At 42.3% G+C, this 26,478-nt stretch overlaps 1 protein-coding gene and 1 long non-coding RNA gene across 4 annotated transcripts in view; one reads left to right on the top strand and one right to left on the bottom strand.

Moving 5' to 3' along the window:
• TBX3 (T-box transcription factor 3) overlaps positions 1–15,686 on the bottom strand; it is a 37,557-nt gene extending 21,871 nt beyond the window's left edge. Inside the window, exons 1-4 of one of the 2 annotated variants that reach the window (XM_060785452.2) lie at positions 14,983–15,686; positions 9,650–9,917; positions 6,533–6,682; positions 135–211 (exon numbers count right to left, since the gene is read on the bottom strand). In XM_060785452.2, coding sequence (XP_060641435.2) covers positions 135–211; positions 6,533–6,682; positions 9,650–9,917; positions 14,983–15,389 — 902 coding nt within the window. In that variant the 5' untranslated portion in view covers positions 15,390–15,686. The remainder of the gene's footprint in view (positions 1–134; positions 212–6,532; positions 6,683–9,649; positions 9,918–14,982) is intronic. The other variant, XM_060785454.2, reaches the window with a different exon arrangement.
• A 2,876-nt stretch (positions 15,687–18,562) lies between these two features.
• The window catches only part of LOC137097889 (uncharacterized), a 29,550-nt gene continuing 21,634 nt past the window's right edge, over positions 18,563–26,478 (top strand). Inside the window, exon 1 of one of the 2 annotated variants that reach the window (XR_010910500.1) lies at positions 18,563–18,783. This is a non-coding gene — a long non-coding RNA (uncharacterized lncRNA). The remainder of the gene's footprint in view (positions 18,784–26,478) is intronic. The other variant, XR_010910499.1, reaches the window with a different exon arrangement.

Raw genomic sequence — 26,478 nt, 5'->3', positions numbered from 1 at the left:
ACGAAGAAAGAAAAAGAAACCAAAAGCAAATCTGCCCAATGTTCAAACGGGTCTCTCCAGCGAAAAAAAGTTTTGCAAAACCAGAGAAAATTCGAGTCAGGACTGAAACTTTCCTTAACATAGATATGGTTTACCTTTTCTCTCGTCTCCCGTTCCCTGTGTCCCGGAAGCCTTTGGCGAAAGGGTTGTTGTCGATTTTTAACTGTGTGATCTGTTTAGGAGACAACAAAACAAGAGTCGGAAAAGTCCGAGTCTTGGGTGTTTTGCTTTTCTTGCAAACTTAGCCGAAGACTTCGGATTTTCACCCAAGACTCAATGTTAGGATTTATCCTGGGAGTTGGGAGTGTGGCGAGGCATCCACGCTCCCTGAGCCATTTGGTTGGAAGAAAAACACTTCCTGCTTACATAATTCTAACTATAGCCTTCACTCTAAAACTAATTCAAACTCTGACTCTAACCTTCACTCTAACTCTAACCCTAATTCTAACCCTAGCCTTTAATTCTAACCCTAATTCAAACTCTATTAAATAGCAAAACTTTATACACTTTATTCGAACTTTAACTCTAATTCTAATCCTAAACCTCACCTTTAACAGTAATTGAACGTCTAACGTTAATTCTAGCAATAGCCTTAACTCCAATTCAAACTCTAACTTTGACTCCAATTCTAACCCTAAACTTTACCTTTACTCTAACCCAAATTCTAACTCTACCTTTACATCTAACTCTAATTCTAACCTTAATCTTTGCTCTAACCCTAACCATAGCTAACTCTAACTCTAATTCTAACCCTAAACTTGACCTTTACTCTAACCCTAATTCTAACTCTACCTTTAACTCTAATTCTAACCTTAACCTTTAATTCTAACCCTAACCTTAACTCTTACTTCAAACTCTAACTATAGCTCTAATTCCAAACCTAAACTTAACCTTTACTCTAATTCTAACCCTAATTCTAACTTTAACTCTAACCCTAATTCTAATTCTAACTCTAACCCTAATTCTAACTCTAACTTTAACTCTAACCTTAACCTTTACTCTAACCCTAATTTTAATTCTAATTCTAAATCTAACCTTTACTCTATCTCTAACCCTAATTCTAACTCTAACTTTAACTCTAACCCTAATTATAATTCTAACTCTAACGTTAACTCTAACCTTAACCTTTACTCTAACCCTAATTCTAATTCTAACCTTTACTCTATCTCTAACCCTAATTCTAACTCTAACCCTAATTCTTATTTTAACTCTAATTTTAACTCTAACCCTAATCTTTACTCTAACCCTAATTCTAATTCTAACCTTTACTCTAACTCTAACCCCAATTCTAACTCTAAGTGTAAGCCTAACCTTTTCTCTAACCCCAATTCTAACTCCAACTTTAACTCTAATTCTAACCTTTAACTCTAACCCTAATTCTAACTCAAACCTTAACCCTAACCCCATCTGTAACCTAACCCTAACTTTTTGGGCTAACCCAAAAGATGAAACACTTTGCAATACTACAGCTCTTATATTATTGCATTTCTTTATTTGGGACATGTCTACACCGCCTTTCTCCAAAGACTCAGCAGCAACTACACACAAATATAAAAACCACCATCAAACAAAAGTCCATCAAATAAACCCCCCACCGTCCTAAAGGACATAAAATTAGCATTAAATAATAATAAACCAGTCAAATTCCCAAAGAACTAAAATCATAGAAAGAGTGAAAATGATTAAAAGGCAGCTCCAGGCTCCTGTCAACATTAGTTAAAAGCTGTTTCACACAGGAAGGTTTTGAGGTTCTTCCTAAAGGAGAGAAGGGTGATCGATACTGGGATTCCACAGCATAGAGTCTCAAACTGCGTTAAGTCTAGAGTGTAGAGGCACCCTTTGCTTGGTTCTACTCTGCCAAATGAAGGCAGCGTGGCACCCCTTGAACTGCCAGGGCTCTTGGGAGTTGTACTTGGGTGAGGTACCCACACTCTTTGGCAGAGAGAGCTCAAGATTTTATTTTTATTTTTATTAATTTTTTTGGTCGTGTCAGGAGCGACTTGAGAAACTGCAAGTCGCCTCTGGCGTGAGAGAATTGGCCGTCTGCAAGGACGTTACCCAGGGGGACGCCCGGATGTTTTGATGTTTTATCATCCTTGTGAGAGGCTTCTCTCATGTCCCTTCATGGGGAGTTGGAGCTGACAGAGGGAGCTCCTCCTTGATGTGACAAAGCGACCACTGCCTTGAGCCAGGGCCGTTCCCCTTGCGTTCCTTCCTGCGCTGGTCAAGCGGGCCAGGCTTTGCAAAGCGGCATGGAGCGCCAAGCCAGTGGGTGGCTCTCCTGAGCCGTCCAAGGAGGGAAAGCGGAGTCCAGCCGGCTTCTCTGTCCAAAGCCAAGAAAAAGCCAAGAGCCGAGCCAAAGGAACCCCGCTTACGTCGGAGCTTGGCGTGGGGAGACCCCGAAAGCCCGAGCAGGAGCCAAAAGGTTGCCTTTTCCCTTTCGAATCCAAGTAGAGAGGCTTCTCTCTCTCTCCCCCTCCCTCCTGCTTTCTCCCAAAGTATGACTGGAACGCCTGGCCCTGGCTCTCGAGGAAAAGTTCGGCTCCCCTTGAAACGCTTTGACCTCCTCGCAGGAAACCGCAAAAGAAACGGCGGTCTCCCTCTTGCGATCATTAAAAAAGGCTGGATGGAATTGCCTTCCAAAAAATATCCCTTTGGCCTTCCTCCTCAAGGACCAGATCCAGATCTAATCTTGCTTTCCCCTAAATATATATATATATATATTCCCAAAGTGGATAGTTTCTTCCAAAGTGGGAAGAAGAGACTCTTCCTTCCTGCGTTCTAGTACGGCCTCAAACTCCCCAATGCTTGGAGAGAGATCCACGCGAGACCTCTCTCCCACGCCATGAAAACCGGACACGCGTGGATTGGGGGCTGAAAGAAGTAAAAGTGATGCTTAGAGAGGTGAAAGTCGCCAAACAGCGGGCCTTCCTTTGCCCTTTCGGATTTTTCTTCCGAGTCGCAAGGAGAAGCGGGTAATAAATGGATTATTATTATTATTATTATTATTATTATTATTATTATTATTATTATTATTATTATTAACAGAACTCAAAAACCACTGGACGATTTGACACCAAATTTGGACACAAGACACCTAACAACCCAATGTATGTCCTTCACTCAAAAAACTGATTTTGTCATTTGGGAGTTGTAGTTGCTGGGATTTATAGTTCACCTACAATCAAAGAGCATTCTGAACCCCACCAACGATGGAACTGAACCAAACTTGGCACACAGTTCTCCCACGACCAATAGAAAATACTGGAAGGGTTTGGTGGGCAGTGTCCTTTGGTTTTGGAGGTGTAGTTCACCTACATCCAGAGATCACTGTGAACCAAACTCTACAGGAATACTCAATATGCCCAAATGTGAACACTGGTGGAGTTTGGGGGAAAATAGAAACTTGACATTTGGGAGTTGCAGTTGCTGGGATTTATAGTTCACCTACAATCACAGAGCATTCTGAACCCCACCAATGATAGAATTGGGCCAAACCTCCCACACAGAAACCCCATGAGGGCCACAGCAACGCTGGCAGGGGACGGCTAGTTATTAATAACAATGTAATATTCGTTTGTGGAATTAACATAACTGAAAAACCACTGGACGAATTGTCACCAAATTTGGACACAATACACCTATCAGGCCAATGAGTGACCATCACTCATAAAAACACAGAAAAACACAACAAAAGAGACTTAAAAGGCAAAAAAACCCCATTAAAACGTAGGCGCAAAACCACATTTATATACACATAGACACATACATACAAACACAAATCACATATACACAGACTGGGCCACAGCAAGAGTGGCAGGGGACGGCTGGTTATTAATAAATGGATTATTATTAATAATAATAGAATCATAGAGTTGGAAGAGACCTCATGGGCCATCCAGTCCAACCCCCTGCCAAGAAGCAGGAATAAATGGATTAATAATAAATTGATTATTATTAATTAATGGATTATTATTTATAGATATAATATTATACATATTATAAAAATTATATTATATTATAAATTATATATAGCCCCCCCCCCTCGAAATGGGTTAAACCCTTGTGCTGGCAGGACTGAGGCTCCCCATGCAGGACGTGAGAGAAGCCTCCCACAAGGATGGTAAAACATCAAAACATCCGGGCGTCCCCTGGGCCAATTCTCTCACACCAGAAGCGACTTGCAGTTTCTTAAGTCGCTCCTGACACGAAAAAAACATTATAAATAATATTAATAATTTATAATAAATCATAATAGTAACAATATAATAATTTATAATATCAATGCGATTTTTATTATTAATAATAGCAGCATTATTATTATTATTCATGTTATGACATATAGTAATATATTATTAATACTAATATATTGATACAGTAATATGATATAATATGGCATGACATGAATAATAATATTAGTGCTGCCATTATTATAATAATATATGCTGCTCTCCCTGCAGCTGGTTCTATTTTTCATATTATGATATATTATTATATTAGTATATTATTAATACTAATAATATATTAATACAATATTAATATATTGTATTGTCGATATGACTCGACATTGAAAATTGAACCAGCTGCAGGGCGAGAAAGGGTTAACAAATAGGCTTTGCTGCATTATTATTATTAATAACACTATTAATATTATTAATATTAGTAATAATAATCCGGTCAAGGCCATTTGTTAACCCTTTCTCTCCCTGCGGCTGGTGACATTTTCTCCCCCAACAGACAGTACTTTTGGATCCTCCCCAATCCATGGGTCCTGATCCCCTGACAGCCTCCCCGGATCCCATGGATTTCAAGGCGAGGAAACCCACCTAGCAGCATGATGTAGCCGCCTCTCCCCCTTTGCCAAAGCACACCGCTGCCAAGTTTCCCCAAAGTTTCAACCAAACCACAAACTTTGGCAATGTCCACGATCCCCTTGAATCCACGACCACAAATGTCGGAGACTCCAGACTCCCAAGGATATTAAAGTGGGTTTGGGTTCCTTTCTGGAGGCATATAGTCTCTGAAAACCAATGCAAACCCTCCTTCGAAGAGAGTTGGTGCCTTTTGCTGGGGATGGTTCCACGCACACACGCAGGTCAAACAATTATGAACTCAAACGCGTTAAGAGCAAGAGGGGAAAGTTAATAAGAAACAGAGACGCGTGGGTTGCCAACCGGGGGTGGGTGGGGGGGGGGGAGGTTGGAGGATTTACCTTGGAGCTGGGCGACTTTCCCAAGAGGTGGACTCTGACATGCCAGAACCACGCATGTCAAATAATAATAATACTAATAGTAATAATAATAATAATTGTTCGACGTGTGAGCCAATGCAAAAGCCAGCATAGTGATCTTGTTTGCTGTGTACTAAACTTGCTGTGTATCAAATATAATAACAATAATATGTATTAATATAATACTTATTAATATACCAATATTTATTACTATAATAATAATGTCTTATTATTATTATTATTATTATTACTGCTACTACTATGGAACACATATTTTAGGTGCCTCCAACTTTCTTTCTCAAGAGGTGGACTCTTACTGCCAGAACCACTCTTAAGATCTTCAGTCTAATAATATTTATTATTATTATTGTTGTTGTTGTTGTTTTTGTTCCAGTGATTTTGTTTGCCTTGTACTAATCTTGTTGTGTATCAAATATAATAACAAGAATATTTATTAATATAATACTTATTAATATACCAATATTTATCACTATAATAATTATATTATATAATAATAATAACAACAACAACAACAACAATAACAACAACAACTATGGAACACATATTTTAGGTGCTTCCAACTTTCTTTCCCAAGAGGTGGACTCTAACCACTCTTAAGTTCTTCAGTCTAATAATAATCATCATCATCATCATCCCACATGTGATCCAATACAAAATCCAGGGTAGTGATCTTGTTTGTTGTGTACTAAGCTTGTTGTGTATCAAATATAATAACAATAATATTTATTAATAATATAATATAATATAATATAATATAGCATAATAATCATGGACACGACTGGACTTAATGTCAGGGGAAAACCTTTACCTTTTTACATGATAATAATCATTGTTATTATCATAATTATATTATATATATATGTGATATTGTATAATAGAATTTATTAATATAATTATATTCATTAATATAATAATAAATATATTATAAATAAATAATAAAATAATGATAATAATATAATTATACTATATATATAATATTGTATATAGTATTATATTAATAAATATTATTATATTAATAAACATCAATTATTATTAGTATGGAACACCTATTTTAGGGACCTTTAACGCTAGCGCTGTTTCTGGGTCTATTTGACCTGCTGATTCCAAAAATGTCCCCAGTTTCCCCCCATCAGCTCTGGTTTTTGAGATGCAGGACATATGGGCCCCTCTAGAACCAATCCGAAGCAGGAGACCGCCGTGGCCGCTTCCACGCGGCACCCAATCCACTTTCCCCCTTTTTACCTTATCGTTCTGGTAAGCCGTCACGGCGATGAACTCGGTCTCCGGGAACACATAGGTCCGGAAAGTGCTGTAAGGGAGCTTGAGGATGTCGTTGGCCCGGACGATGTGGAACCGGGGCTGGTACTTGTGCATGGAGTTCAAGATGGTCTGCTTGGGACACAGGAAAAAAGAGAGCTGGACTCAGGAAAAAGCAGCCGGTTTCCCCCCCAGCGCCGCCTTGGCCTTCTTTCCTTCCTTCCGAACCTATATGTCCTGCACTAGGTCTCTTTCGGACTCCTGAGAAGACCTGCATGCCATGACACTCTCTCTCCCTTTCCTCCTCTCCTTCCTTCCCTCTTTCCCAAGAAAGGGCCAGCACTAGTGACCTCCTTGCGCCAATTCTTTGGCCGCCAAAGTTACTTTTTCCATCTCTCCGATTCTAGTCAGTAAAGAAGAGCCAAGAGTTGGAAAGGAAGTTCCGGATTTGCAATCTAGGGAGGCAACTTGGAGGTCTGTTTGGAAGTCAAACAGTTGTCTCTGAGGGGATTTGGGATTGGAGATGAGTGCTTCCCCCTCTCTCTCCCTCTCTCTTCCTTTCTCTCTCTCCCCCCACCCTTTTCCCCCCCCTCACACTCCTTTCCTGCCATTTTGCAAGTTCAAGGGTGCAGAAAATGGAGTCTGGGCTCTGGGAGGATTTGGGAAACCCCCACAACTTGGCTTAGTTTCCAGGAGTTCAATTCAAGCAGCAGTTTCCACACCCAGCTTTCCTCGCCTGCCCTCTATCTATCTATCTATCTATCTATCTATCTATCTATCTATCTATCTATCTATCTAGCTTGATTTTAGCACTCAGAAGTAACGAACACTACACGGCCGATATCCACCCCACCCTCGTGTTTTAGTTATGACAACTAGTTAGTTATGGACTTTCTATTTCTATTGACCCAGTTGGCACTGACCGAGTTCTTCAGTTAAAGTTCTTGGGAGAGGGAGAGAGAGATCCCATATACACATATTGCATATATCACACACATATTTATCTCACATACATACATACACACACACAAACTTTGAGGAGTTTCCTGACACCCTCTTTTCCATCTTGATGGAATTTGTTTGTATGTGTGTATGTGTGTGTGTATACATATACATATACATAAATACACACACATATATAAAATAATCGCATACAGACATATATCACATGCAGATAGATAGATAGATAGATAGATACTAGATAGATAGATGGATTGACAGACAGATAGGCATATCCCATACAGACATAAACATACATTCCTCTTTGGGGGGTGGTGCTAACTTTCCCCCCTCTTTCCTTCCTTAATCTAAATAGGATTCCTTTGTATGTGAGTGATATATACATACATATACATATACATCACACACACATATCTATATATCCATATATCCATATCTATATCTATGTATAAAACCTGCCGGAATCACTGGGGTGCTGTGCTGTTTCAGGGCTGTACGGCCAAAGCCTTCCAGCAGCATTTTCTCCTGACCTTTCGCCTGCTTCTGTGGCTCTGAAGATGCGAAAGGTCAGGAGAAAATGCTGCTAAGACATGGCCAGACAGCCCGGAAACCACACAACACCCCAATAACAATCACACTTTATTTTATTTTGTTTTATTTTACTTTACTGTTTGGTTCTGTTCAGTTTTACTGTACTGTTTTGTTTTATTTATTTATATATCTCACTCTCTCTTTCTCTCTCACACACACATATATAATACACATCTCACATAAAATGATATATAGGTTTATATGATTATTATATATATATCACATACAGACACATATAGATCGGGCATGCACACATATATATGTATATCACAGACACATGTGTAGATCCCATTATATATGCATATATAGAGAGATCACATATAGATAACATATATAGGTATATAGACCACACACACATATATAGATTACATATATATACATACAGATATATGTGTGTATGCATATACACATACAGACCTACACACAGATATAGCTATAGACACACACACTCTTTGGGGGGAGTTCTTTTCTTCCATCTTTTCCGCCCTTCATCTAAACGGGGGCTCGGCCAAAGGAGGGCAAAGGGAGAGATCGGGAGCCGGTTTCGATTTACAGCCCGAAGGGTCTTTTCGATTATTCTCCCTCTCCCTAACGTCTGCTTCTCCCTCGAAAAGAGAGGCAGTAGATACACACCCGCGAGGGCAAAGACAGCAAGAGGCCAAGAGAAGGGGTCAAAAGAAGGGGTCAGGGGTTCCCCTCCCTCCTCCTTCGCCCCCCTCCTTCCCCAACCAAACAGTTTTGGGAACTCTCAAGGCGAATGTCGCTGTGGCTTAGGCCTCAGCGGAAGGCGGCTGGGCGGGAAGGCCGAAACACAGCGGAGAATAAAATAAAGTAAAATACAGAACAGAACAGTACAGTAAAGTATAGTAACATACAGTAATAAAATAAAATAAAAAGTACAGTAAAAGAGAACAGAACAAAACAGTAAAGTAAGATAACACAAAATAAAGCCAAGTACGATTATTATTGGGGTGTTGTGTGGTTTCCGGGCTGTATGGCCAAGTTATAGCAGCATTTTCTCCTGACCTTTCGCATCTTCAGAGCCACAGAAGCAGGCGAAAGGTCAGGAGAAAATGCTGCTAGAACGCGTTGGCCGTACAGCCCGGAAACAGCACAGCACCCCAGTGATTCCGGCGGAGAAAGCCTTCGACAATATATTATTATTATTATGAAGTTTTATAATAACACACTTTCAAATTATTATTATTATTATTAATAATGAAGTTTTATAATAACACAATTTCAAATTATTATTAGTAATAATAATAATGAAGTTTTATAATAACACAATTTCAAATTATTAATAATAATGAAGTTTTATAATAACACAATTTCAAATTATTATTATTATTATTATTGATAATAATAATAATGAAGTTTTATAATGCACCAACCCCCTGGTCTTAATGTCAGGGGGAAACCTTTATCTTTTCCCTTACAATAACACTTTCAAATTATTATTATTATTATTAATAATAATAATAATAATAATAATAATACTAAAATAAATAATACCGATTTCCTTTCCCAATATAATTTGAAAACACTTACGAATCCGTGCTTGTCCGAAATGTTGTTAGTCAGCTTGAGCTTGTGGAAAGTGACCACTTTGGACATCCACTGCTCGCCGGTGGCCGGACTGTCCGGGTGGATGTACATCCTTTTGGGCATCTCCGGGTCGGCTTTCCCGGCCACCATCCAGCGGGAATTGTGGAACTTGTAGCGACAATCGTCGGCCGCCACAATATCCATCAGCAAGATGTACTTGGCCTTCTTATCCAGGCCGGTGCAGCGGACTTTAAAGGGAGGAAACATTCTCCTGCAGAGAGGCGGAAAGCAAGGAGATCAGGAGGAGACAGGGAGCCTTTCCCCATCCCTTTCCCCCCACTTTCCCCCATCTTTTCCTCTCCTTTCTCGTACAATGAAGCCCTGGCAAGATCAACGCTCCAGCCTATGACATCTGGATGTTGAACAAATAGGAGAGGGAAAGAAACCAACTGACTCCCAAACAAGCCAAAGCGAGGGATTTCCTTCTCAAGAGTTTGCTGACTTGCTTTGAAGTTTGAAGCTAGATTAGACAGAAGGGGAGGGAAAGGGGGGAAAAGAAGCACAAAGAGTCCATAATCCCACCGGATCCTGCTTGGGGAAACTTTTGCCCAAGGATCCAAAGTCTCCCGAAGGTTCAGGGACGAGTTGGAGTTGGATTGTTTTGCTTTCTCTCTTTCCGAGCCGTGTTTCCGGAAATGTTCGGCGTGTATTTTCCTCGTGTTTTTTGGGGGGTGGGGTAGTTTTAGAAGTTAATAACCACCAGGGAAAGGAGACATTGGAGAGGAGAAATGTCCCTTGTTGCAATAGGGCCTCTCAAGATAAGGCCCGCTTTAAGGACAGTGAACACACTTTCAAGCGGTTTAAGAGAAGCAAAAGAAGCAATTTTGGATACTTATCTGAGCGATGATTATATATTAGATTATATTACACGATATTATTATACTATATTATTTTTATGCCATTACCATATTATATTATATTATTATTATACTATACTATACCATATTATTATGTCATCATGATATTATATTATTATACTATACCATACCATACTATACATACCATACCGTACCATAATATACCATACCATAATGTGATATTATATTACATTATATTATTATACGATACTATATTATTTTATTATGACATTACTATATTATTATTATTATTATTATTATTATTATTATATACCATACCATATTATGATGTCATCGTGATATTATATTATTATACTATACCATACCATATTATTATGCCATTGTTATATGATATTATTATACTATACCATACCATACCATGCCATACCATACATCATACTATAATGTCATTGTGATATTATATTATTATACTATACTATATTATACCATATTATTATGCCATTATTCTATTCTATTCTATTCTATTCTATTCTATTCTATTCTATTACTGTACCATACCATACAATACCACACCACACCACACTATACCACACCACACCACACCACACCACACCATAATGTCATTGTGATATTATATTATAAAACTATACTATACTATACTATACCATATTATTATGTCATTGTTATATTATGTTATGTTATGACACGTGGTGTGTGCCTGGTTTTTTTTGTTGTTGCTGGTATTATTATTATTATTATTATTATTATTATGGTTGCAAACAGTGGGCCCCAAACAGAGTTTCGCCTGAATATATAATAATAATTATACACACACACACACACACATATATGTATGCATAATTATTACTACTACTATTATTATTAGAATGATTGTAAACCGTGGGCCCCTAACCGAGTTTCGCCTGAATACATTATTTTTAGAATGGTTGCAAATTGTGGGCCCCAAACAGAGTTTCGCCTGAAAACCACGCAAAAAAACAAACAAACAAAAAACACGTACAAACCACGTGGATTCTAAACCTGTTTGTTGGAAAGTGCACACGTCCCCCCCCCCTTTTGGGGATAGGATTTGGACAAAAAAAGGGGCGATTTCAGAGCAGATTTCCAGCGGGTAAAGTTCCAATTTCCAAAAGGAAAAAGGCTTCCGAAACAGGCCTTTCGGGAGTTTGAAGGAGCTTTGCCGCCTCTGTCTTGTCTCCCTTTTTTCTTGGGAGGCCCGTCCCATTCATTGCCGTGGGATTCCTTCCCCCCCCCCCCCCAGGTTGTATAGGAATACAACCTTGGGGTGGGTTTAGGAGGCATCATAGGAGTTTCCAGACATACAATCTGGAGAGTTTTAGGCGCAGAGATTTCGTCTGAGGATTTCGGCGACTTTGCCTGCACAAAACCGGGAACTTTCCCTCTCTGGAGAGAGTTTCCCTGCAGAAGATCTGGAGACATTTAGATGCATGGCGTCTGGGGATTCTCCATGCCAGAAACCTGGACGCTTTTGATGTATACTATCTGGAGCCTTGAGCTAAGATCTGGAGGCTTGAGCTAACATCTGGAGCTTTTTCGGTGCCGAAAAGACCGAAGGCCTCCAGTCTGGAGAGTTTCTTATAGAGACAGATCGCCTGGAGGAGGCTACATGCATAAAATCTGGAGAGTTTTCAATGCATGTAATAATAATAATAATAATAATAATAATAATAATAATTTATTTATAGGCCGCCCTATCTCCCCGATGTATTTCAATGTATACAATTTGTAGACGTTTAGATGCATGAGATCTGGCGGTTTGGTTGTGGTGAGTTTTCTGGGCTGTGTGGCCGTATTCCAGAAGCATTCTCTCCTGACGTTTCGCCTGCATCTAAGGCAGGCATCCTCTGAGGTTGTGAGGTCTGGAAGGTAAGTAGACTTCACAACCTCTGAGGATGCTTGCCATAGATGCAAGCGAAACGTCAGGAGAGAATGCTTCTGGAACACGGCCATACAGGCCGAAAAACTCACAACAACCCAGTGTACTGTCCAAGGCCATGAAAGCCTTGGACAGTACATAAGGAGGTTTGTGTTTTGTTTAGAAGTCTCCAGATGCACACAATCTGGAGACTTTCCAAGGCTATACTATCTGGAGATCTTTCAATGCCTTTAGTCTGGAGATTTTAAGGACACATTATCTGGAGAGGAGATTATATTATCTACTATCTGGAGTTTTTGAAGGGCATTCAACCTGAATGTGGACTTTCTGCAGACTTTCCATGGGGATGTTGACATGGAAGGAGACTACACGTGCATATACGTGTGTGTGTATGTATGAGCGTGGAAACACTCGCTCTCCAACCCGGTTGGGCACCCGAGAGGGCAGGTTGCAGCCAAAGTGTCTCCTTCCAGCCAAGAGAAGGGGGAGAGGAGGGCGTCCTAGTGCGCATGCGCGGGAAGGCATCCCTCTCTTGCTCACTCTGTGCTCTTCCCAGGTTAACCCCCCCCCCCCAAAAAAAACTTGGAAAGTTCTATGGCGAGGTGGTAGGGCTTCCAAGCTCTCCCCCAAGATGTATGACTTTTAGAGAGAGATCCCATAGAGAGAGAGAGACAGATTTCTTTGGGAGATACCCCCCCCCCCCAGGGTTTCCTCGGGTGGAAAGGCACCAGGTGGAGTGGCCTCGGGTGAACCAGGCCAGGCTTTTCCCAGGTCAATCCCTGATCCCTCCCCTTCAAAAAAAAATAAAATATTGGAGAACCAGAAGGGCTAGAAAGCTCCTACCAAGAGAGAGATGTAGATACATAGATAGATGGATAGATAGATACGGTATTTTAAGTTTATATCCATGGCACACATATTTAATTGTGTGCTTTATGGTGATGATTTCTGTATTCACGTTATTGTTAGCCGCCTTAAGTCCTATGGGGAAGAAGGCGGGATAGAAAGCCAGTTAAGAAATACAAATAAAAGAGATAGCTTGATAGGTAAGTAGGTAGGTACAGATTTTAATAGATATGTATGTAGATAAATGACAGATATGTAGGTATACACACCTATTTACACAAGTAGTTAGGTAGATATTTCAATAGATAAGTAGGTAAATAAATGATTGATAGATATGTTGGAAGATAGATATGTAGGCAGGTAGGTATCTAGGTATATATGTAGGTAGTTAAGTAGATATTTCAGTAGATATGTAGGAAGGAAGGTAGACATTTAAACAGGTGGGTAGAAATGTAGGTAGACAGGTAGGTAGTTAGGTAGATATTTCAATAGACATGTAGATCAATAAGTTGGAAGGTAGGCAGGCATTTAAATAGGTAGGTAGACATGTAGGTAGGTTGATATGTAGGTAGTTAGGTAGATATTTAAATAGATATGGAGGTAGGTAGGTAGATATGTAGGAAGGAAGGAAGGCTTTGTGTATTTTAATATGTATTTTATAGAAATGCAGTTTTAGTGTGGATTTTTTAAATAGAAATATGTATATTTGTTGAATTTTTGCAATGTTCATGTTTTTAGTTGTTTTGTAACCCACCTGGGGAGAGGTGGGTAAAAATAAAATTATTATTATTATTATTATTATTATTATTATAGATAGGTAGGTAGATATGTAGGTAGTTAGGTAGATATTTAAATAGACAGATAGATATGTAGGAAGATAGGTAGACATTTAAAATAGGTAGACAGACAGACAGATAGATAGGAAGGTAAGTGGACATTTAAATAGGTAGGTAGTTAGGTAGATAGATATGTAGGCATTTGGGTAGATATTTAAAAAGATATGCAGATAGATGTGTAGGAAGGTAGGTAGACCTTTAAATAGATAGGTAGGTAGGTAGATAGATGTGTTGGTGGTTAGGTAGATATTTAAATAGACGTGTAGATAGATATATAGATATATCTATAGATATGTAGGAAGGTAGGCAGGTAGACATTTAAATGTGTTGGAAGGTAGGTAGGTAGATATGTAGGAAGGTAGGTTGACATTTAAATATGTAGGTAGGTAGGTAGATATGTAGGCAGTTAAATAGATATGCAGATAGATACGCAGGAAGGTAGGTAGACATTTAAATATGTAGGTAGGTAGGTAGGTAGATATGTAGGTAATTGGGTAGATATTTAGATAGATATGCAGATAGCTATGTAGGAAGGTAGGTAGACCCTTAAACAGATAGATAGGTAGATAGATGTGTTGGTGGTTAGGTAGATATTTAAATAGACATGTAGATAGATAGGTAGGTAGGTAGGTAGGTAGGTAGGTAGTTGGGTAGATATTTAAATAAATATGCTGATAGATAGATAGATAGATAGATAGATAGATAGATAGATACATGGTAAGGTAGTTAGACCTTTAAATAGACGGGTAGCTAGCTAGGTGGATTTCGAAGTTTCCACCTGGACCTTTAGGGGGTGTGAGTGTGGGTGTGAGGTTTGGGGCTGAGCGGCACCTCTCTCTGCCCCTGGCTGGGCCTTACCTGCCGGACTTGGTGATGACCATCTCGGTGCCCCGCTTGTGGAACTGCTCCCAGAGCTCCTTGGCTTCCAGGTGGACTTTGGGGTCGTCCTCGACGGGCGCCTCCTCCTCGGGCTCCAGGCTCTTGAGGGGCCCTCGGAGGTGGGCGGCGGCGGCGGCGGCCTGGCTGCCCAGGGCCGAGAAGGGCATGCCGGCGTCGGCGGCGCCCACCAGCTGTTCCATGAGGGGCTTGGCCAGGGCGCCGGGCAAGGAGAGGGCGGTGGCGGCGCCGGGGGGCAAAGCCAGGGCCGGGAAGAAGGGCGGCGGGTGGCCCAGGACGGCGCTCATGGCGAAGTCCGGGCCCCGGTGGGGCAGGAAGGGGTGGTAGGCCATGCTGGAGCCGGGGGGCAACCACACGGGCTCTCTCATGGGCAGGCCCCGCCAGGACGGCCTCGGGGGCTCATAGGAGGCGCAGCAGAAGCGGGAAGGAAGGCAGCGAAGACGCAAAGAAGGAAGGAAGGAGGGAAGGAAGGAGGCAGGCTGGGGAAGAGGAGGAAGCTTTCCTACAACCTCCCAAACGCGGGACTCGAACTTAAGTCCCGGCTGGAAAGCATGGCAAGTTGGGCAAATCGCTTTCAAGCCTCCTCCCGGATTTAAAGAACCGAAACACTCCGCGACAAAGGCATCACACTCGCAGGGACTTCGGGGAAAGTCGAAGGAATTGGATCAAATCTTCTCTCTTTGGTCGCAGAGCTCTTCCTCCTTCCTGCCCTCCTTCCTTCCTTTCCTTCCTTCCTTCGCCTCTCTCTTCTCCAGATCCCGAAGCTTCCGTTTCCCCCTCCCCGACTTGAAGCCTTGCCCTGCTTTAACTTCCTTTCCCTCTTGTTGCCTTTCGAGCCTCGCTCGCAAAGCAGAGGGGAAGAAAAGAAAAAGCGAGGAGCAGTCAAGATCTTGGCCGTTTCCAAAAGGCCGCGCGGTTGCTTCTGGCTGGCTCCCTTCGTCTCCGGCGGAGGAAGAGAGCCGAAGAAGAAGAAGTAGTAGAAGGGAGAGAAGGAGGGACGAGGAGGCACAGGAGGAGAGCTCCTTCGCCGTGGGTCAACGCGTGCCTCTCTCGCTCCGCCGCTGCCTCGCTCCGGATTGTATGGCCGCCGCGTGTGAGGTTGGAGGGCAGCGGCGGCATCCTTGATTGGCTCTTTGACGCTTTCGGACCAATTGTGTGGCTCCATAGGCGTGGTTTTGACAGCTCGCGCGGAGGGGGAACCCGGCCGAGTTCTGGGGTGGGGGGAGGAAGGAAGGAAAGAGAGAGAGAGAGGGAGAGAGAGAGAGAGAGAGAAGGTGTCGGACGCGGTCACGCCGCCGGAGCCCCAGCGAAGATGTCAACAGGAGCACAGGCGAGGGAGGGGAGGAGGCGAGGGAGGGGGTCGAGGGGAGGGAACAGCCGGGAACAGCCGCCGCCGCTGCTAGAGCCAAAGGCAGCAAGTGAAGGCGAGAGGAACAGCGCGAGCCGCCAAAGCAGACGCCTCTAGGGGGCGCCCAAGAAACCCCAGATTAGCCCCCAGCAGTGGAGGGAGTGGGGGAAAGAAACTTCTCCAACACTTTCTACAAACAGAGTTGAAGTTTCTTTCTCTCACCCCCCTGGTTATCCATTATTATTATTATTATTATTATTATTATTATTATTATTATTATTATTATTATTATTGTATTATATAACAATATAAGTATATTATTATATTAATATGATACAATATAATATAATTATTACATTATTAATATAATATAATTATTATATAGATGCATATACATAACAACCCAGCACACTTGCACTATTAGAACCAATTAGGAAATGACATTTATACCCCAGGAATAAAAACATAGTGTTATTATTAGCGTATAACTATTATTAGTAATAGTATTTTGGTGTGGGGGGTCTCTTCTTATTATATTATATTATATTATATTATATTATATTATATTATATTATATTATATTATATTATATTATATTATATTATATAGATGCATCTACATAACAACACAGCACACATGCACTATTACGTCCAAGTGTCTGGGATTCCTCTCTGAATATGAGGCTGTTCCCAAGGGCCTAGGATATTAGAGGTATATTATTGTTATTATTATTATTATTATTATTATTATTCTTTTGGTGTGTATTGGAGCATACATTCCCATTAAATAAATTAAATACACCTGGCTCGGGCTGAGCTATTATTATTATTTTGGTATTGGGGGGGGGGGGTCTGTGTTGGAACACCAAGAAGCACGCATTCTCCTTAAATAAGTGACTCGGGTTGAGCTATTATTATGATGACATTGTGTAAGTTTTAAAAAAATCTGTTCCTGGTTTGAAAGTGTTCTTTCCTGTTTCACTGAGCGGTCTTGACTTCGAAAGGAGCCTTTCCACTCCGGGAACTTCCCCAAACGAGGCTGAATTGGTTGAGAGACTCAACGAGATGGTCGTTGAAAAGCTAGAGCCAAATGTGCTCGAGCAGGATGTCCCGCGAAGACAAAGTTCGTGCAGTTGAATCAACGTTTTTCCATGATGTTATGATAGAACCAATTAGGAAATGACATTTCTAACCCAGGAACAAAAACCGTGTTACATGGTGTTATTATTACGGTATTATTATTAGTGGTAGTAGTATGTTGGTGTGGGTTTTTTGTATTATTGTATTGTTATATTATTATATTATTATTACATTATATTGTTATATTACATAGTGTTATTATTACGGTATTATTATTAGTAGTAGTAGTAGTATTAATAGTATTTTGGTGTGGGGGTCTGTGTTGGAACACAACGTGGGACCTAAGTGGCTCGGGCTGACCTATTATTATTATTATTATTATTATTATTATTATTATTATTTTGTAGTAGTATTTTGGTGTGAAGGACTATGTTAGAACACCAAGATCAGGCATGTGGGGGGGGGGGGGCTTGAGGGGCTTCACACCCCCCCCCCCGAAATTCTCATGGTGGTTCGCGAAAAGGCCTTACTGGTGCATTATTTAAACTGTTATGTTTATTCATATAATGATCTGATCACCATACTCAATATATCCCGTATGCATGGGGGTATTGGGGTAACGATACAAAAGGTTTGCTAGGCTAGACCCTCTTTCACTCAGACTCAGCCCCCCCCCCGAAACCCCACCTGAAAAAAATTTAGCCCCCCCCCCCAAACGAAATCCTGGCTAGGGGCCTGACCAAGATGCACACATTCCCCTTGAATATGGATTCTAAATGGCTTAGGCTGACTTATTATTATTATTATTATTATTATTATTATTATTATTTCCTTAGGCTGGGTTTTCATTTCCTCGCCTCCTGGAAGAAAGAGTCAGAAGGAGAGAAAAAGGAGGTTGAGGAGAGTTTCTTCCACACTCCCGCGTGTATTTCTCCCACTTTCCCACTTGTGTGCTTCAACCTTCCACAATAATAATAATAATAATAATAATAATAATAATAATGGAAAAGTGTTCAACTGTGCATCAACCTCGACAGCAAATTAATCATCAGAATGATTTCTATTTCGCATTGCGTCCCAAAAGCAGACTCAGAGAAAACATTCCTTCAAGGGCATGTGTTCAAGGATCTCTCTTTTCTTTTCTTTTGCCTCCAGATGGATGGGACGATCGGGTGGGCTTTCCCTTCCCCTCCTTCTCCCCCCCTTGAAGGATGAGCGCTCGCATTTCTCTCTCTCTCTTTCTCTCTCTCTTTCTCCCCCCCCCCCCCCAACTTTCCCAACAGAGAGCCTTGCCTTAGAGAGCGCAAAGATGCCTAGAGAGAGACATCCACGGAGGTGAGTGGGCAAAAATCTCGCGTGGAATGCCTCACGGGAGCATTAGAAGGGTCTTATTTCTCCAGGGTGGCAGGAAGTGTTCACTGGGTGCCCCTAACCCCCCCCCCCCGCTCCTGTCCTCGCTCCCTCCTTCTGCCAGGGCATATTATAGAGTTGCCAAGTGGTTTGCTGGGAATGAGTCCTTGGCATGCAGAAGCGAGGTGGGCACTTGTGCCTTCTGGCTGGGGACTTGGGAGATGTGATCTTCTGCCAGTCACACGGGATCTTTCGGAGGATGCCAAAGCGAGGAGGGCACAAATTGGGAGGCAGCAATAAGCAATGAATGGAGGAGGACATGAAATGGGTCTAGGACTATTACCATAACTTTTATTGATAATATCCTGCCTTTATCTCAATTGATATACAAGATATGGAGGATGGCATGAGTTGGGAGGCAGTGATGAGCAATGGGTCTGGGATGGCATGAAATTGGTCGATTATTATTATTAGTAGTATTAGTATTAATACTATCCTGCCTTTATCTCAATTGATATACAAGATATGGAGGATGGCATGAGTTGGGAGGCAGCAATGAGCAATGGGTCTAGGATGGCATGAAATTGGTCGATTATTATTATTATTATTATTATTATTAATACTATCCTGCCTTTATCTCAATTGATATACAAGATATGGAGGATGGCATGACTTGGGAGGCAGTGATGAGCAATGGGTCTGGGATGGCATGAAATTGGTCGATTATTATTATTATTAGTATTAGTATTAATACTATCCTGCCTTTATCTCAATTGATATACAAGATATGGAGGATGGCATGAGTTGGGAGGCAGCAATGAGCAATGGGTATAGGATGGCATGAAATGAGTCGAGGACTATTATTATTAATATTACTAATATTAATATTAATAATACATTGCCTTTATTTTAATTGATAAGATATGGAGGATGGCATCAGTTGGGAGGAAGCGATGATTAATGGGTCTAGGGTGGCATAATGGATTATTATTGCTAATAATAATAATCTCCTGTTTTTAGCTCAATTCGAGACCTTCGCCTAGGGGTCTCAAGGGTGAGGGGGCTCCCTTGGTGGATCAAAGGCCGAGGAAGGGTTCTGGGTCGGAAAGACCCGTGTAGAATGATTCCCACGTGCGTGTGTGAGTGTGTCAGGAGCCTACAGAAAAGAGGTCTGAGAGAGGAGTGGGACCTTTAACGCGATTAGTTCTTGGGACAGTTGCATTTTCTGGAGGCCCGGGGCTAAGAGCCCTTTGGCGCCAGGAGGGGAGGGGAAGGGTCGGCGAGGAAAAGTGAGTCGCTTTCCTCCAAATCTCTTCTTGAGTCCCCTTGAAGAGATCCGGGAGAAAGAGAGAAAGAAGGGAATGCAGCAAAACAAAAGTCTCCGAAGGAAAGGGAAAACATTAGCCCACGCAAGAGGAACTATTTCAAGAACAGCCAGCCTGAGACTAGCATCCTAAGGCCCTCTTTCTCCCCTTGGAAGTAAAGCCCCTCGACTCCAATGGGCCTCACTTCCAGCTGCCCTGTAGAATGAATGCGATTTGGCCCCCACCTGAACTGCTCTGGCATCCTGGCAGTTGCAGTTTGCAAAGGTTTTGCACTTTCTCTGTCCAAAGAGAGCTAGGGCTCCTCAAACTACACCTCGTAATGTAGGGGAGGCAGAAAAGACCTTGTAAAACTACAACTCCCACAGGAGACCGATCGAAGGGGAGGGAAAAGAGGGGAAACTTCTCCAAATCAAGCAAGTAATCTTTTTTTTGGTGGGGGTGGGGTAGGGGACTGATTGGCCCTGTTCCCCTTTATGAGGTGTTATTATTATTAATTCTAATAATGATGATAGAATACTATTATTCTAATAATAAAAGGATATTATTATTACAACAATATGTGGGATTCAAGAGGAAACTAATGATCCATATTGAAAAGGAAAGTACAAACAGAACTTGAAACTTTGTTCCAAAACTGTAAATAGTCATCTACAGTGAGTTATAGGATGTCAAGGTCTGTGCTGTTATGCATTGCTAACTGTATGAAAAATCATAAAATAATAAAAACATTTTCAATTATTAATTCTAATAACATTATTAATAATGTTATTAGAATGAATAATGGTTGTAGAATGCATAATGATTAATAATTAGTATTAGAATTATTATATAATAATTAATTCTAATAACATTATTCATTTTAATTGTAATTATAATAATAATGTTATTAGAATTAATTCAGTTTGACACTTGAACTGCCATGGCTGCAAGTCACAGTACTTCATAGCATTGAATCATGGCCATTCAGGGAGAGTCAACCCGCCTTATTTCGACAGTACAGACGCACCACATGGCTTCGCCTTTCCATGTAAGGCAGTTTGAATGTCAGCATTATACGGCCCAGTTAGATCCAGCCTGGGCTGAGAATGTAATATCCCTCCAAAAACCAATTTCCGCTTCCGGTGTGAATAAATGGATGCTCTCTCCCCTTTAGAGGAGAAGATATTCACCCAAGAAGTGAGAAACGTATGTCTCGTTTGTTTTTTCCCTAAAAAAAAGAAAGAAAACTTTAGTCTCCAAAGGTCCCCAAGTTTTTCTTCTCTCTATCTCTCTTTCTATGGCTCATATACTCCTTCCTCGGCTTTTGCCAAACTTTTCTCTGCTTGCTTCCTCTTCTTTGCTCAACATCCTTCCTTCCTTCCTTCCTTCCTTCCTTCCTTCCTTCCTTCCTTCCTTCCTTCCTTCCTTCCTCTCTCTTACTTTCCTTTCCTTCTGATGCGTTCATCTTCTTTATCTCTACTTCTTTCTTCTGTCTCTTCCTTTCCGGGTTGGTTTCCTTCCTTTCCTTTCCTTTTCCCCTCCCCTTCCTTTCCTTTTCTTTCCTCCTCCCTTCTCTACTTCTCCCTCTCTCTTTCTCTACTTCCTCATCTTTGCTTGACTGCTGCATTCTATTCCTCCCTCCTTCCCTCCCTTCCACTCTTTCCGTATCGTTTTCCTCCTTCATTCCTTTTCTTCCTCCTGCCTTTATATCTGCTTCTTTCTTCCTTTTTTTTTCTTCCCTTCTTCCCCACCTCCCTTTTCTTTCTCCTCTTCCTCTTCCCTCTCCTTCCAAGGAGTAGGGGAAAGCAGAGCAAAAGGGGAGGAAGAGGAGAAAGGAGGAGGAAGAAATGAGAAAAGAAAGATAGGAGCAGAAAGAAAGGGGGAGGGGGAAGAAGGGAAGGCGCATCTACACTGCAGAATGAATGCAGATTGATAGCGCTTCAGCTGCCACGGCTCTATGCCATTGAATCTTGGGGTGTGCAGTTTGGCAAGGCACTCTCACTCTTAGGTTAAAGACCTTGTAAAACTACCACTTCCACGAGTCTGTAGCCTTGGGCCGTGGCAGTTAAAGTGGACTCAAACTGTTTTAATTCTGAATTCACCCAGCGGAAGGAAAGAAAAGAGAGGAGGGAGGAAGAAAGGCGAGAAGGAAGTGAGAGAAGGAGGGAAGGAACAGAAAGACAAGAGTAGAAAGCAGTCAGTCAAGCAAAGAAGAAGAGACGGAGAAAGAGTGGAGAAGAAGTGGTATCATGTTATTGTTAGTGGCCTTGAGTCCCTATGGGGAGAGATAGAAATAAAGTGGAGAAGAATAAGAAGTTGTTGAGGAAGGAGAGAAAGAGAAATGGAAGGAAAACATCCAGCATAGAAAGTAAGAGAGAGAGGAGAAAAGCTGGGACAAAGAAAATGACCAGGAGGAAGAAGAGGAAGGAAGAGGGGGAGGAATAAAAAAGTCAGGAAGGAGCAGAAAGAGGAGAGTAGAAGTCCAATTAAAGAAGAGGAGATGGGGAAAGAGTGAGGAAAAAGTGATGTCATGTTATTGTTAGCGACCTTGAGTCCCTATGGGGAGAAAGGTAGGATAGAAATGAAGACGGAGATGGAGAAGGAAATTGAGGAGGAGGAGGAAGAGGAGGAAGGAGATGAAGTAGGAGATGGAGGAGGAGGAGATGAAGATTAAGATGGAGGAGGAGACAGAGATGGAGGAAGGCGAGATGGAGATGGAGGAGAACGAGCAGGAGGAGATGGAGGGGGGAGGGGGAAGAAGAAAGAGGAGATGGAGGAGATTGAGAAGGAGGAAATGGAGATGGAGGCGGGATGGAGGAGGGGAGAAGGAAGAGGAGGAAATGGAGATGGAGGAGGGGATGGAGCAAGGGAGAAGGAGGAGGAGGTGAAGGTGAAGGTGGAGGACATGGAGGAGGGGAGGGGAAGGAGGAGAAGAAGGAGATGGAGATGAAGGAGGAGATGGAGGAGAAGGAGATGGGGATGGAGGAGGAGAGAAGGAGGAGGAGATGGAGGGGGAGGAGATGGAGATTGTGGAGGAAATGCAGGAGGACATGGAGATGGAGGTGAAAGAGAAGATGGAGATGGAGGAGGGGGTGGAGCAGGGGAGAAGGAGGAAGAGTTGGAGATGAAGGAGATGAAGAGATGGAGGAAGGGGAGAGAAAGGAGGAGAAGGAGGAGATGGAGGAGATTGAGTAGGAGTTGGAGGAGAAGGAGAAGGTGGAGGAGATGGAGGAGGAGATGGGGATGGAGGAGGGGAGGAGGAAATGGAGGAGAAGATGAAGGAGATGGAGATGGAGGAGGGGAGATGGATGAAGGAGAGGGGAAGAAGGAGATGGAGGAGATGGAGATGGTGGAGGAGGAGAAGAGGAGAGGAGGAGGAGAAAGAGAAATAGAAGGAAAACAACCAGCAAAGAAAGGAAGAGACAGAGGAGAAAAGTTGAGATAAAGAAAATTATTGGATCAGGAGGAAGGAGAAGAGGGAAGAAGGAAAGAAGGAAAGAAGGTTTGGAGGAAAGAAAGGGAGTGAAGAAGAGAAAGAAGACAAGGGAAAGAAAAAAAAAGAGAAAGGGAAAAAGCAAAGTATGCCCAGTCGGTTTTGCCAACCGGGTTTTGTGCCCCCTCCAGTTTCCCCACTTCATCCTCGTGGGCCCTACAGCTGTACCCCCAACCCCAATGTGAAGGGACCCTGCTTTGGCCTGGTCTGGAGAAGGGAGGCCGAGCTAAGCTGAGATCAAAGGGGGAGAGGTGCGAAGGCCGCCTCTCCCCCCCCCCCCCCCAGTGCGATAAATCTCCCCTGGCGCCGACTGCGCGCTGGATGATTAATTTGCAAGTGGGGAAGGCGAAGGGGGGAGGAAGCCGGGGAGGAAGAGAGGAGCCATCGGAGTTAAACATTGGCCAAGGCTTGGAGGGCCTGATCTGATCTGATGGGGTTTAGTCCCAATCAGATCAACACATCACATGTGTATGTGTTTTGTTGAACCAAAAGAGAGAGAGGGAGGGAGAGAGAGAAAGGTGTGAGGCAGGCGGGAGATAAGGCTGAGCTTGGACTCTCCAGTCTCTCCAGCCAAGTCTCCCAGACTCTTCAAAGGGAGATAACAGCCCCTTGCCTTGGATCAGGAGAGGAGGAGGAGGGCTCACTCTGGGTGAAAAGTGGTGCTCTCCTGTAAGTAGTGGACCTACAGCAGTAGCTTGTCTTCCCATTCTTTCTGGCCTTCAACTCCCAGAAGTTGGAGGAAATTGCTTTGAACTGAAATATAAGGCAGTATGGACTCAGCTTATCTAGTTCAAAACAGATATTGTGGGATTTTCTGCCTTGGTATTCTGGGATATAGGGCTGTGTGGAAGGGCCCTGGGTTACATGGCTGTGGGGAAGGGCCCTGAGTCCCCACTGCCAGATAACTTGGGATAAGAATAGAATAGCTGTATTTGCTATTGCACAACGAAATTACATACCCCACCCCCTGCACACACCACAAAACAACACATTCATCCCTCCACGCTGCCACCACACAGCCTCCAATGTCACATCAATGCGAAACCACAGAGTTCAACATAGCCATAGCTCTAGGATAAAAACTATCCTTCACTCTGTTTGTCCTTGTCTTTGTCACCCTGTACCATCTGCCAGACAACAAATAATCCCAGAAAATGTGGGATTAGATCCTGGAATAAAGGGGCAGTGTGGAAGGGCTCTTAGCGGGATCCAGGGCCCTTCCACACAGTCCTATATCCCAGAATATCAAGGCAAAAAATCCTACAATATCTGCTTTGAACTTGGTTATTTGAGTCCACACTCAAATGGGATTTCCTGCCTTGATTTCCTGGGGTACAGGGCTGTGGGGAAAGGGCCCTTCCGTACAGCCTATATCCCAGAATATCAAGGCAGAAAATCCCACATTATCCGAGTATGGACTCAGATAACCCAGTTCAAAGCAGATATTGTGTTTTTTTCTGCCTTGATATTCTGGGATATAGGGCTGTGTGGAAGGGCCCTGGGTTATCTGAATCCACACAGCCATATAACCCAGTTCAAAGCAGATAATGTGGGATTTTATGCAGCTGTGTGGAAGGGGCTTTGGTCTCAATGGAGCTAAGATGGCCTTGCCTTCCTGTCCTGTGTAAATATTCAGGACATCCTTTACTGGTACATAATGGGACTTGAGCACCCCTAGCTTTTCGTATCCATAGGGGTGCTGGGACCAAACCTCAGCAGATACCACAGACATTATTATTATTATTATTATTATTATTATTATTATTATTATTATTTTATACCCGGCTTTTTCTCTCCACAAAGGAGACTCCAAGTGGCTCACATTAAAAGCATCTTCCATACAATGAAAAATCCAAAATATATACAAACCTTAAAATAGAATTAAACATCTGTGGTATTCATTAAAAAATTAATAAAATCCTTAAAATGTATTCAAAGCTCCAAGCTAAAACTACAAGGGTGGTGTTTGTGTTCCATCATACCTCTCAGGGCCTTTCCAGACAGGCCATATATCCCAGGAACTGATCCCAGGTTTTCTGCTTTGAACTGGATTATATGAGTCCACACTGCCAGATAATTTGGGATAAACAGAAAACCTGGGCTCAGATACTTGGATATAAGGCCTGTCTGGAAGGGCCCTCAGGCAGAACTAGAGAGCCTTTGGAGACACCACCGCCATCTCTTCAGGTCAGATTGCCACACATGTAATGACTTCCTTTCATAACAAAATACCCTAAAAGGCACCAGAAACCATCTGTTCTTGGAAGCTAAGCAGGGCCAGCTCTGCTTAGGACTTGGATGAGACAATCAATTACATCTCCAGTTTTCTAAAAGTCATAGGGTCCAGCAGAAGTCCTCAGCTAAGGATCCTGGAAGCAACTTAACCAACCATGGAGGGCAATGAGAGCTCAGGACCAGTTCCGGGAATGGAAAAGCTGCCTCTTTTGGGCTTCAGCTCCAGAATCCCCAATGCTGGGAGCTGTGGTCCACAAAAGTCAATTCCTGGAGCCCAGAATTATAGTTCACTTCTTCTTCTGTTCCTCTAGGCTTACTTACCCTGAATTTTCCCATTATCTCTTTGTTTATATACTCCCAGCATACCACTCACTCTTGTGTGCTGCATCAATGTCCCTATCAGAAGTGGATAACATTCCAGGCTATAATAAATTGGTTTGCCGTGAGGATGCTACAGGGCTCTTTGTCACTGTGGCTGCCATGGCTTGATACAGTGACCCCATGATCTTGGCTGAGAAGGCCTTGTCCAACAACAACTCCCAGGATTCCATAGTAGTGTGCCTTGGCCATTCAAGTGGGGGCAAATTGCATGGATTCTGTAGCATAAGGCCCTTCCAAACAGGATCTGATCCCAGGTTTTCTGTTTAT

This window comes from Anolis sagrei, chromosome X (assembly GCF_037176765.1).
Source record: "Anolis sagrei isolate rAnoSag1 chromosome X, rAnoSag1.mat, whole genome shotgun sequence".
Classification (NCBI taxonomy): domain Eukaryota; kingdom Metazoa; phylum Chordata; class Lepidosauria; order Squamata; family Dactyloidae; genus Anolis; species Anolis sagrei.
Note: the sequence above shows the minus strand (reverse complement) of the source record. Positions and strands in the feature narration are given on the sequence as shown.